The sequence below is a fragment of the Capsella rubella genome, unplaced genomic scaffold (genome assembly GCF_000375325.1).
Source record: "Capsella rubella cultivar Monte Gargano unplaced genomic scaffold, Caprub1_0 scaffold_3, whole genome shotgun sequence".
In the NCBI taxonomy this organism is placed as follows: Eukaryota; Viridiplantae; Streptophyta; class Magnoliopsida; order Brassicales; family Brassicaceae; genus Capsella; species Capsella rubella.
In genome coordinates, this window is record NW_006238921.1 from 6,698,358 (window position 1) to 6,711,230 (window position 12,873).

General features: G+C 38.7%; 3 protein-coding genes across 3 annotated transcripts in view; 1 reads left to right on the plus strand and 2 right to left on the minus strand.

Moving 5' to 3' along the window:
• LOC17890965 (pollen-specific leucine-rich repeat extensin-like protein 1) overlaps window positions 1–2,346 on the minus strand; it is a 3,080-nt gene extending 734 nt beyond the window's left edge. Inside the window, exon 1 of the mRNA XM_006300200.2 lies at window positions 1–2,346. This exon is cut by the window's left edge and continues 734 nt beyond it. Within this exon, the coding sequence (XP_006300262.2) occupies window positions 1–2,037 (2,037 nt within the window). The 5' untranslated portion in view covers window positions 2,038–2,346.
• Window positions 2,347–4,611: 2,265 nt separating this feature from the next.
• Window positions 4,612–6,108, plus strand: LOC111831441. Its single transcript, XM_023785560.1, has one exon. It carries the CDS (start codon window positions 4,612–4,614, stop codon window positions 6,106–6,108), a length of 1,497 nt encoding a protein of 498 aa, XP_023641328.1.
• Window positions 6,109–10,854: 4,746 nt separating this feature from the next.
• LOC111831589 lies at window positions 10,855–11,383 on the minus strand. Its single transcript, XM_023786368.1, has one exon. The coding sequence runs from the start codon at window positions 11,215–11,217 to the stop codon at window positions 11,035–11,037; it is 183 nt and encodes a 60-aa protein (XP_023642136.1). The 5' UTR covers window positions 11,218–11,383; the 3' UTR covers window positions 10,855–11,034.
• Window positions 11,384–12,873: the final 1,490 nt, after the last annotated feature.

Sequence of the window (12,873 nt, forward strand, 5' to 3'; positions counted from 1 at the left end):
GACTGGTGGTGGTGGGGGTGGAGAGTGAACTGGTGGAGGAGGAGAGTGGACTGGTGGTGGCGGAGAATGGACTGGTGGTGGCGGGGAATGGACTGGTGGAGGAGGAGAATGGACTGGTGGTGGTGGTGAATGGACTGGTGGAGGAGGAGAGTGTACTGGTGGTGGTGGTGAATGGACTGGTGGTGGTGGTGGAGGAGAGTATACCGGAGGTGGTGGTGGAGGAGAATGCATTGGAGGAGGAGGTGAAAATTTAGGTGGTGGTGGGGAATGAACCGGTGCTGGTGGCGGAGACTGTACTGGTGGAGATTGTGGTGAAGGTGTCTCTTCTGTCGATGGTGGTTGAGGACGACGTTTTTTGATAGGGGATGCATCATACGGATCGTTTGCTACCGGTGGGTTTACTGGAGGCGACCCCATTTTTGGTGTCTCTGTCTTTGGTGATTCTTCTTGCTTTGGTGGTTCAGGTTTAGGTGACTCTTCTGGTTTTGGCGTCTTTGGTTCAGGATGATCTGGTTTAGGAGATTCTTCTGATTTTGGTGAGTCTTGCTCAGGGGACTCTTGTTTTGGTGACTCAGGCTTAGGTTTTGGCTGTTCAGGTTTTGGTTGGTCCGGTTTTGGAGAATCTTGTTTTGGTGTCTCTGGCATAGGTTGCTTTGGTTTAGAAGGCTCATGTGATGGTGTCTCAGGCTTCGGACTAGGATGTTGTGGTTTGGGGGACTCTTCTGGTTTTGGCTTAGATGGCTCTTCTAATTTTGGTGGGTTCATTTCTTGTTTCGGCTCTGGTGTTTTTGGTGTTGGCTTTGGTGATGGGTTTGAAACACCGCCACCTCCACCACCACCACCCGCACACTTGTCCTTACTGCAATCCACAGGGCGGCTAACCACCGGCAAACATTCTTTAGCCGACTTTTGGTTTGGTCTGTTCTGTAAGCAATTGCTCGTGTCATCAAACTGTTTCTCTTGACTCGATCCAGGAACACAACTTTGAGCCTCTCCATTGAAAAAATTGTAAGAGAATGTGAAGTTCGACAATTTGGGCAACTTGCAGATGCTGTCTGTGACAACTCCGGTGAGCTTATTGTATGAGAAATCCATTTGTTCCACGTTAGCCAAGCCCGACAAGGTTGATGGTAAACTTCCAACGAATCCATTGCTACTAGCATCAAACACAGTCACATTATTCAACGAACCTATTTCGTTTGGCAAACAACCACTTAAATTGTTCCCAATAAATACAATCTCGTTGAGGTTCTTCATCTGGCCAATGGTTTTTGGGATGCAACCGCTGAATTTATTGTGCGCGAATGTCACGACTGAAGCAGTTGATTTACCGATTGTCTCAGGTATGGTCGACTCAAATCTATTATTGTTTAAGAAGATGGCGTCAAGATCTTTATCAAAGATCTCTGGTGGCAATTTTCCTTCAAAATCATTGTATCTTATGTCAAGGAACTTCAATGATGGCCAAGAAAGAGCAACTGTTGGAAAGGAACCAACGAAACGGTTGTTGCTGATGTCAAATTCGTACATTAACGTTAGCTTGGAAAAACTTTTCGGAATAACCCCACAAAATCTGTTGGAATTAACGTGAAACAAGGCGACATCGGTCAATAACCCTAACTCAGGTGGCAAGTATCCGGCTATATCTGCATGGTTAAGGTCAATACCGGCCACAACCATTACGCTCGGGTCATCAAGTGCTGGTGCACAAAAAACTCCTTTGTAAGTACACACGTTTGGACCAACCCAATTAGCCGCAGTGTTGAATGGATCGGAGTATATTGCCTTTTTCCAAGCTTGGAGGGCAATGTAAGCCCTTTTGAGCCGGTTATTATCAAATTTGAGGTCTACATCGACTTCATACTCCATGTCGTCGGGAAGATCTCCATTTTCTGATAATGCCAAAAGTTGGCGTCTTGTGAGAAACGAAGCTTCCTCATCGGTGAGAGCTGCTGCGGAATAGAAAAACACAGAGATAATGAAGAAGAAGAGGAGAAGGAAGCAGCCTAAAGGCTTCTCCATTGTTCTTCCGGTCATGGTGATGAAAAACCTTGGAAATGGTTCTATGGCTTGCTTAATAGAGGAATGTTGTGGAGAGAAAGCCTATAATGAAACGAAGACAAACAGAAACCATTGGATTATTTTGCTATTTTGGGGAAAACAAAATTTATATAGACTAACGTTTTAAGGATACGAAAATAGCAAACTATTGTAGCTAATATAGAATTAGGGGTTGATATCGTTTTTACAAGTTTGGTTTGTTTTGCCATAATTGAAATCTGGACGACCAATGTTTTTTTACAATCTGGAATAAGTAAAAAGTTTTTCTTACTGTTGTGAACATGTCTCTATTTGATCATTGCGTTTAATTTGAACTTTTGAGAAAGTTAAATGTTATATCAAAATTGTTGATACAATAGGATTTTTTTGTTGTTGTCAGGATGGAACTGTATCAATTTAAAATAAGATAAAGTGAACTAATAATAACATTAAACATCAAAAGACATTTACAACTTACAAATACGAAACTATTGATTTTTTTTTGTTAAGACAAAGTCTTTATAAGTATAGCATAGTACTACAAAAAAAAATTCCAATGATTAAAAACAAAAGAATGATGCCATCTAGTACCCTATATCTGTTTCTATAATCCCTTTTAAGAATGATCAATTTTTTTTTTTTTGATCAAATAATTTTTTGCAACACTAACATAAGAATTATTCTATATGTCAACACCTTATTGTTTAGTTCTACTAAATAAATGTCTTTTTAAAGACAACATTGGCTTCTCACAACCTCATAAAAAGGAAAATGGTGAGCAAAACATTAAAATACTTAACATCAGTTCTTGTTATATTGATCGGCCTATACTACCGTCCTATATATCCGCCATGCCACCGTCACTGCAACATGGCCATGCCCATTTTATGTTGGTTCATGGGGCCGGCCATGGGGCTTGGTGTTGGTATAAATTCATAGCAATCTTGAAATCTCAAAGCCATAACGTAAGGGCGGTCGATTTAGCAGCGTCCGGGATCGATCTATGACAGGCTGAGATTCTACTGTCGTTCACAGAGTATATTGGTCCGTTGATGGGCTTTATGAAGAGTCTAGGTGAGGATGAGAAGGTGATTCTCGTGGTACATAATGTGGGCTTGCTATTTCCAAGCCCATGGAGACATACCATGATAAGATTTATATGGCTATTTTTGTCACTGCCTTAATGCCTGGCCCAACCGTCAATTTTACTTTGCTTTCTCAAGGGGTATGTTAAAAAACTACATACATACTACTTTCACTTGACTTCAAAAATAATAACCCTTGTTTTGATTTTCTCTACATCAGTAATTCTAAATCATTCTACAACAGGACTTGAAGTTTGTATTTGGAGATGGGCCTAATAAACCTCCTACACTTTCTATTGGAGGCTCACTTTTCCTCTCATTAACTATGTATGACCTTAGTCCGAAAGAGGTAAACAAAACTTCCAATTTTCTTATATTTTAATTGGAAAAAATACATAACTCATTGTGACTTGTGCTTAAGCCATGTATAATTTTGTAAGACGCGGAATTAGCGGCGTTATTGGGACGGCCACAACGGTTATTCAGCAACGTAGAGATAGACACAAGTCTTGTGCTCACGCCCGAGAGATTCGGGTCGGTAAATGGGATATTTGTCGTGTCCAAGAAAGACAAGTCATTGGTGAAAGACTTTCAGCTCTGGATGATCAAGAACAACCCTCCCAACCACGTGGAGTATATTCAGAATTCTGATCATATGGTCATGATTTCTAGGCCGTTAGATCTTGGTGCCTGTCTTTTGTCTTTGGCTAAAAAGTTAACTTTAAAAATATTGATATTTTCAACATTTTGTTTTATATATAAAAAAAAAAACCAAACAGTGATGTCAAAAATATATATGTATACCAAACAAAACATGTTTTGTAAGTCCAAAGCTGATTTCCAGTTTTTTATATATGGTATTATCATAATACTATTATGGCTGATCAAAATTCTCTTCATATCACGAGCCACTTTGTATATTTTTACGTTTGTTGATGACCCATTTCTTTGAAGTAGGTTTGACTTTTCAACTTTAGCTAATTAGCTGCTACTACTACTAAATTGCTTCAAAAAAACTAATTAAACTACAAAACCAAGTACTTTGACCACTTTAATCAGCATGAGATTAAGGAGCCTGCATAGAAGAGTAAAACCTCATATATAGACCAGATTTTAATAAATAAAAATAGAAAAATTAAAAGTACTCCGTCTAAATCCAAAAGAAAACACCTTCGGACGAAACTCTCTCGTTTCCCTTTTTTGGGCATAGGACTATCTTTCTTCACTAGTGACTTTCATTAGGTAAAGAAGAGATCTATAGACTGGAAAAAACACTTTCCCATCAGCCGTAATACACTGTTCACTCGAAAAAGATCTAATCTGCTTGGTTCTTAAAAAGTTTTCTGGGTTTTTCTTTGCAATTTCCATTGTTCTTCATTTGAAGTCTCTGTTTTGGAAAGATCTATCCGACAGTTTGGTTTGTTTACTCTTGGAGATCCCGGATCTGATTCTCTTTGATAAGTTCAGGGTTTTTTTCAGTTCAGTCATGTCATCAGCCATGGATAAGGCCCTCTTGGCCATGTCTCTTGAAGAAGTTGAAGAAGACCTTCCGTTTGAAATGCCAGATCTTCCTCAGTTCTTGTCTATGGAGAGAAACGTCATCAGTCTAATTGGTAGAACTCTAAATCCAGCTTGCCAATCCATGAAAAATCTCATTAGAGATATGCCTAGGAAATGGCAAAAACCAGGGAGGATGAGAGGAGTTGCTCTATCAAAAGAGAAATTCCAATTCATCTTCAATTCCGAACACGACCTACAGGAAATTTTGGACAAAGGCTCCCACACTTACAACGAATGGTCCTTAGCGGTTGATAGATGGTATGAAAACCCTCCTGCCAACTACCTGCAGTTCATTCCGTTATGGGTTCAGATATGGAATCTACCCATCAATTACTATACAGTCAATGCGATAACAGCTCTTGGAGAACTAATCGGAGAGGTCAAGGAGGTGGCTTTTGATCCCAACGAACCACAGATACAAGAGTTTGTTCGGGTTAAAGTGCTCTTTGATGTATCGAGACCTCTGAGAAGGTCGAAAATGGTCAATCTTCCTAAAGGAGGAGGTTCCACAATGATTAGGTTCCAGTATGAGAAAGTCCAAAAAAGATGCTATGAATGTCAAAGGCTTACTCATGAGAAGGATTTCTGCCCTATTTTGATAAAGCAAAGACAAGATACAGCTACAGCTAGAAGAGCAGGCATCTCAACTCCAAAGCCAGCCAAGGTTCCCTTCCTTAAAGAAGATGATCCTTTGTTTGGTATCTTAGCAGAAGATCAAGTAGGCATTGATCCCATGACAGGCAGACATCGAATCGCGGCAGATGTGCTTGAAGGTATGAGACAATACCTTCTGGTTAATAATAATGAAGATTGGTATGTGAAAGCAGAGAGAGTGAAGAAATCTGTTCGAGAAGTTGAAAAAGATCCGGTAGCAAAGAAGTCCATTCTTAGGCTGGAATCCCCTTTGATAGTTCATCAGAATGTCAACAAAGACAAAGGTATCGTCTTCGGTTACGATATATCGATTTCTTCTACTGAGGAAGATGAGGAACAGCTGAGGAAGAATTCGGTCAAAGTCAACTCTGAAACAAACATGTTAAGAAAAGAGGCTCCTGAGTATCAAGATGAGCTTCCTCGTAACTTCCTTGCTTTATCTCAACCTTTCCAGGATAGTGCAACGGTTTATAGACCTGGCTTCTTTGAAGCAGGCTCTTCCGGCCCTATCTCAAGAAAGACAAAAGCAAGGAAAAGACCCCCTAAGAGTCTCAGGAAACCAAAACCAAAGCTTGCAAATAATGCAGATGCAGATCAGAGAAACCAGGAGGCAAATAATGCAGATGCAGATCAGAGAAACCAAGAGGAATTGATAGCTACAGCAAAGGAGAAAAGAAAAGCAGTTGATGAGGGAGCTAGCACTGCAAAATCCACAAAGCTAAATCCCTTAGAGGTGATCCCATTGGGGGGATTTCCCAATGCCCAATGAGTATCATCAGCTGGAATTGTCAAGGCTTGGGACGGTCTCAAGACTTGGCTTTTCCTCGTCTCAAGGAGATGCGTAAAAAGTATTTCCCTGAGATGCTCTTTCTGATGGAAACTATGAATAGTAGGGATTTAGTAGTAGATTTGCAAGGTGTTTTAGGTTATGATAGAGTTTATTCTGTGGAGCCAGTAGGCAAGTGTGGAGGTTTAGCTATTCTTTGGAAGAATAGTGTAAAAGTTGACATCAAGTTTGCTGACAAAAACTTGATTGACATGAAAGTACAGTTTGGGGCTTGCGATTTCTGTTTGTCTTGTGTATATGGCGACCCGGATTTTAAGAAAAGGAAGATAGTATGGGAAAAAATCAGTAGGATTGGTGTGGGGAGAAGAGAAAACTGGTGTATGATTGGAGACTTCAACGATATTCTACACAATGGTGAGAAAATTGGGGGCCCTAGAAGATGTGAATCCTTGTTCCAGCCTTTCAAGGATCTCACTGATGCTTGTAGAATGGTTGAGCTTCCGAGTAATGGCAATGGCTTTACTTGGGCAGGGAGAAGATATGACTTGTGGATCCAGAGCCGTTTGGATAGGGCTTTTGGGAATGCAGAATGGTTTAAGGAATTTCCTTCCTCTAATCAGCTCTTTTTGGAAATGCGGGGTTCTGATCATCGGCCAGTACTTCTTAATCTTATGGCCTCTCAAGATTCTTATAGAGGACAATTTAGATTTGATAAGAGACTCCTGAATAAACCAAGAGTGAAAGAGACTATCATTCAAGCTTGGTCTTCTAGGACTCATGACTCAAGGTTTCTGCTGTCTGAAAGATTGAAAGTATGTAGGAAGGCTCTAAGTGGGTGGAAGAAAGATAATAGCTTAAACTCTCACGATAATATCAGAAAAGTTGAAAGGGCTCTTGATATTGAACAGTCTGCTCTGTCTCCAAGGTTCTCCCACATTTTTTCCTTAAAGAAGGATCTAGCTGCCGCGTATTGGGAAGAAGAACAGTATTGGAGACAAAAAAGTAGACAAAAGTGGATGCACTCTGGAGATCGAAATACAAAGTTCTTCCATGGATCAGTGAAGATGAATAGAGGAAGAATCAGAATTGAAATGCTCTTGGATGTAAATGGCAATGAACAATTCTCTGAAGGAGCTAAAGGGGAGGTGGCTTCTGCCTATTTTGATAACTTATTCAGAACCTCAAACCCTCCTAGCTTCAATTCCTGGTTCGATGGTTTTCAAGAAACAGTTTCTGAGCATATGAATGAGAGGCTAATCAGACCCGTCTCTGCAGAGGAAATCAAAGATGCAGCTTTCTCCATTAAGCCTTCTAGTGCACCAGGTCCTGATGGTATGTCTGGCTTATTCTTCCAACACTACTGGGATATTGTGGGTCCTCAGGTGACTCTAGAAGTTCAAGAAGTTTTCTCAACAGGAATTATGCCAGCAGAATGGAATTACACCCATTTATGTCTTATTCCAAAGATTCCTCATCCTTCAGAAATGACAGATCTAAGACCTATAAGCCTTTGCTCAGTGCTATACAAGATTGTTTCGAAAGTGTTAGTGAAGAGGATGCAACCGTTTTTGCCTCAACTAGTCTCGGACACGCAATCCGCTTTTGTTTCAGAGAGATTAATATCAGATAACATATTGGTGGCTCACGAGTTAGTCCATAATCTCCGTTCAAAAGATAAATTTGCAAAGAACTACATGGCTGTGAAGACTGATATGTCTAAAGCCTTTGATAGAGTTGAATGGAGCTATATCAAAGCTCTTCTAATCGCTTTAGGCTTTCATCAGAAATGGGTGGATTGGATAATGATGTGTATCACCACAGTTACATATGCGGTGTTGGTAAATGACAAGCCATTCGGGATGATTACTCCGAAGAGAGGTCTGAGACAAGGTGACCCTCTATCACCCTTCCTCTTTGTCTTATGCACAGAAGGTTTGACTCATCTCCTAAACAAAGCTCAAGCCAATGGTCTAATTAATGGGATGCAGTTCTCTGATGAAGGTCCCATTATTCACCACCTTCTTTTTGCGGATGACAGTCTCTTCATCTGCAAAGCGAACACAGATCAATCCCAAGAATTGCAGAGAATCCTTAATATTTATGGAACAGCCACAGGACAGACAATAAACCTCCAAAAATCATCAATAACCTTCGGTTCAAAGGTGAAAAGGTTGGATAAGGCTGAGATCCAATTGAGGCTGGGGATTTTTAAAGAAGGAGGAGCTAGTACTTATTTAGGGTTGCCAGAATGTTTTAGTGGCTCAAAGGTGGAAATGTTAGATTTCATCAAAGACAGGATGCAATCGAAGCTCTCTAGTTGGTATTTAAAATCTTTATCTCATGGAGGAAAGGAAATCATGCTCAAATCAGTGGCAATGGCAATGCCTGTGTTTGCAATGTCTTGTTTTAAGCTTCCAAAGACAACTTGTGCCAATCTGTCTAGTGCTATGGCTGCGTTTTGGTGGAGCTCTTGTGAACACGCAAGGAAGATACACTGGTTGAGTTGGGATAAACTATGCCTTCCAAAACACCAAGGCGGGTTAGGTTTCCGTGATATTGCTCTGTTTAATCAAGCTCTATTAGCAAAGCAAGCTTGGAGAATCATTCAAAATCCCAACTGTTTGTTTTCAAGACTTATGAAAAGCAGGTATTTTCCTCAAGGAGAGTTTCTGGAAAGCTGTTTGGGACCAAGACCATCATTTGGTTGGAGAAGCATCTTACACGGTAGAGATTTGCTACAACAAGGCTTGATCAAAAGAGTTGGTAATGGGAAGAGCATCAATGTTTGGACTGACCCGTGGCTTGATGATTATAATGGGATGAGAGCTCCTTGGATAATGAATCCTCTTATTAACATTGATTTGAAGGTCTGTGACTTAATTGATTTCAGAAGGAAAGATTGGGACATAGTCAAGTTGGGACAACTTTTCTATCCGGATGATGTGATCAGAATAAGAGCAAACAGACCGGTGGTTTCTATGGAGGACTTTTTGATCTGGAAACATAACAAAAGTGGGAACTTCACAGTGAAATCTGCATATTGGCTGGCCTCTCATCTGTACAATTCGGATCTCATTGCCCAAGCCACTGTACAACCATCTCTAAATGAGCTAAAAACTCATGTTTGGAAACTTCACACAGAACCTAAAATAAAAGTTTTCCTCTGGAAAGTATTGAGTGGAGCAGTTCCAGTGTTGGATCTTTTGTCGCATAGAGGACTGAAACTTGATGGTAGATGCCAAACTTGTGGTATTAGAGGTGAATCTATACATCATGTTCTGTTTGAGTGTGCACCTGCTAGACAAATCTGGGCTATGTCAGATTATCCTGCTCCTCGGTCCGGTTTTGAAGAAGGTTCAGTTTTCTCTAACATTTATCACTTTTTGATTAATAAAGATAATCTAGGATGGCCAAAAGAATTGAGAAAGAGTTTCCCTTGGATTATCTGGAGAATCTGGAAAAATAGAAATCTTCTTTTCTTTGATGGAAGAGGTTTCTCCCCCATGGAAACCATTAAGAAAGTAAAAGATGATGTCCAGGATTGGTTTGCAGCTCAAGAGGTGGAATCAGAAAGATTGGCAACTTTACCCGAATCCACAATTTCTTCTCCACCGGCTAGATGGAAGCCACCACTGCTGGATTGGGTTAAGTGTAACATAGGCTTGTCTTGGTCACATCGAAATCGCTTAGCAGGAGCTTCTTGGGTTTTAAGAGATGCAACAGGCCAAGTTTTGCTTCATAGTCGTCGAGCCTTCACTAACATCAGAAATAGACTCGAGGCTCAATTCTTGTGCTTGATTTGGGCTGTGGAAAGCATGATTAGTCACAGAGTAAATACGGTTATTTTTGCTGTGGAAGACGGGTTTCTTGTCGGTGTTGTTAATAGGCCTCAAGCTTGGCCTTCTTATAGGTTCCAATCGTCTGAACTATTGTCGAGGTTGGAACTATTAATGGAATGGAGATTGCAGGTGGAACTTCCTTCATCAAATAGAGGAGCTTCTCTCATTGCTCAAAGTGTTACTCAAGATTGCAGACTGCAGTCTTATGTAGCCTCTAGCTTCCCTTCCTGGTTAGTTGGAGTCTTTACTGATGAGAGGGTTCCTTCCTCTAATTGATGTCGTTCTGGCTTTTCTCAAGCCTGGTGATTAGAAGTGACGATGCTATGAGTTTATTCCTTTTTGTTATCACTCATATCCATCCTTGTGTCTCTGCGTTATCTTTTTAGGATAGTCCCTAACTGTTTTTGTAAGGCTTTTCTCAAACTTGGTGCTATGACTGCTATAGACCAGATTTTAATAAATAAAAATAGAAAAATTAAAAGTACTCCGTCTAAATCCAAAAGAAAACTAAATGAAACCAAAGTCGTTACGTTGATGTGGTTTTTATTTATTTTATGTAGTAATTGAAAGCGAATCTACTTTCCCAATTTAGATTTGATGAACTTTAAGAACATGGTTACATATTTCAACGGAGACCTGTAAAAGAACATCAAATCCAGTTTTTTCTTTTAGAAACCAATAAACATAATTCACATCTCACGATTCTCATTTCTCAGTATTAGTTTCTCCATAAAAAGTGATAGCCTTCTTTGATCTTTCTATATTGTTAAACTTTTAAAACAAATTCTCAGTATCATCATCCCTTGCATTAGGTGGAGATGTTTCTTTGTAGAAAAAGTTGCATTAGATGGAGATTATTAAGGAAATTAAAATTATCTGTTAATGAAAATTATGTAGAAAACGTGTGACGATTTGATTTATCTGTAAACTCTTCATGATCTTTTTTGGTTATACTTTATACACAAATCAACAATATCCAAAACGCCACAAGGCACGAGAACTACTAACTTTTAACGAGGCCAAAATTAAAATCAAAAAAAAAAAAAAGAACTTGAAAATTAAAAGCTCATCACATGAATCCAACAAGAGGAATGGGAACAGCGGCGTAATTATTCCGGCGACCACCTTGAACTACTGGAAGCGACGGTTGAGGCTTACGGAAAGCTTCTTCTACTGTTTCAGCCACGGTGGTGACGAAAACAACAGCAATTTTCACCAATTCGATGCAAATCTCTAGCTTTTGAGACACCATTCTTGTTTTTCTTGATTTGTCGAGAAGAGTAGCTAGTTTTTATCTTTCCTTCTTGTTTCTTACTCTGCGCTTTTGAAAGGTCTTTTTTTTTTTTCTTTCTAATCTGTGTTGCGCCGCGTCTTGAGAACTCTTTTGTCTTTGTGAGTCTTAACTTGCAAAAGCCAGAGTTATATATTTATACAGACAGACATCAATCCATGTTATATAATTTTATATATGTATGGATTATGGGATCAGTTTTAATTATTGGTTGGTTGATAAGCCATGTGGCATTTCATTCGCTACCATTTATTTCTCGGAAGATGCTTTGTTTTTGTTGTGTCCTTTGGTTTTTACAAAGAGCCAATTTAATTCTTTGGGGTCGTTTCTTTACGTACATATGTGTAAGTATACGTCTAACGTCGCATGTATGTAGGTGTGTATGCTAATTGTGTTTGTCATAGATCCGAGCATGCAAACAAAGGTTGTACATACGATTATATTATCTCAATTGGATAAAATTTGCAAAATAGTACTAATTAGTTTTTTTTTTTATATTTTTTTTTGTTTTTTTTTAGAAACTAATTAGTTTTTGTCCAAAAAAGAAAAAAAAAACTAACTAGTTTTATAAAACCAGGATATGTCGACCAAAGAAGACTAAAACCAGGATATTTATACAAGTACTCTAGCCAACGATGTAGTAGCTAAGTTAAAAATCTAATAATCAAAACTTTATATATCTTTGATCATATAAAGAGTATTCGTGTCTATAATCCACGTGGAAACGTATGTTAATTGTCATATAAAAATGTTTTAGGAAATGACGTAATCGTATACACGGTTCTGTCGAATGGATGAGGATGAAAAATTTGAACCAATAGGACACGAAGACAATATGACAATTTGATGCTGTTTTTTAGTGAACTTTTAATGAATTACTTGTTAATTCATATGTTCCCCTTGGCAGTGTAAGGCTGACTAAGATTTTCATTAATATATACATACATATACATCAAATGATGTAAGTCGATACTTTACAATGCGGAATCAAATGATTCTCAATATATATAAATTCAAAAAGTATTGATCATAAAGTGCATGAGATAATGATTATTAATTACTCTTTATTCTCGAATGATTGTTAGTTCTTTATTGTATAAAGTCGAATCTAGATGTCATCAAATTTGCGATATTTGCAAATATGGCTTGTTGCTGAAACAATATTAATGTCCAAATTCATTTGTTCAAATCCAATCCAAACTTCAACTCCATAAGACTGATCCAAAGATGAAGAAAACTCTATCAGATAAATTATTTTAAAATAATTAAAAGAATTAGTTTCACTCTTATTCGATTTCTTTTATGGATTTAGCTAGAACAGCCTTAACTAAACATTAAACAATGAACAGAAATAGGTGACCCGAAATAATAAGAAAATTTGGGTTTTAATATAAAAAAGTCAAGGATTGGGGTCAATATCTAATTCTATTTGATTCTTGGGACTGGAATGAAATTCAGTAAGAGTGATCGATGGGACGTAGCACCAAACCTCCACAAAAAAAATGCATAATTGAGAAATCAAGTAGTGCACTACTGCATATTGTTGTTGCGACTTGCAAGTAGCCAAGTAGCATCTCAACCATTATTTCTTTAAGGTTAAGGCTTAATTAAACAAAA

Bases quoted from the DNA above. Each gene is read 5' to 3' on its own strand.
- LOC111831589 (XM_023786368.1), bottom strand. From the start codon at position 11,217: ATGGTGTCTCAAAAGCTAGAGATTTGCATCGAATTGGTGAAAATTGCT.
- LOC111831441 (XM_023785560.1), top strand. From the start codon at position 4,612: ATGTCATCAGCCATGGATAAGGCCCTCTTGGCCATGTCTCTTGAAGAA.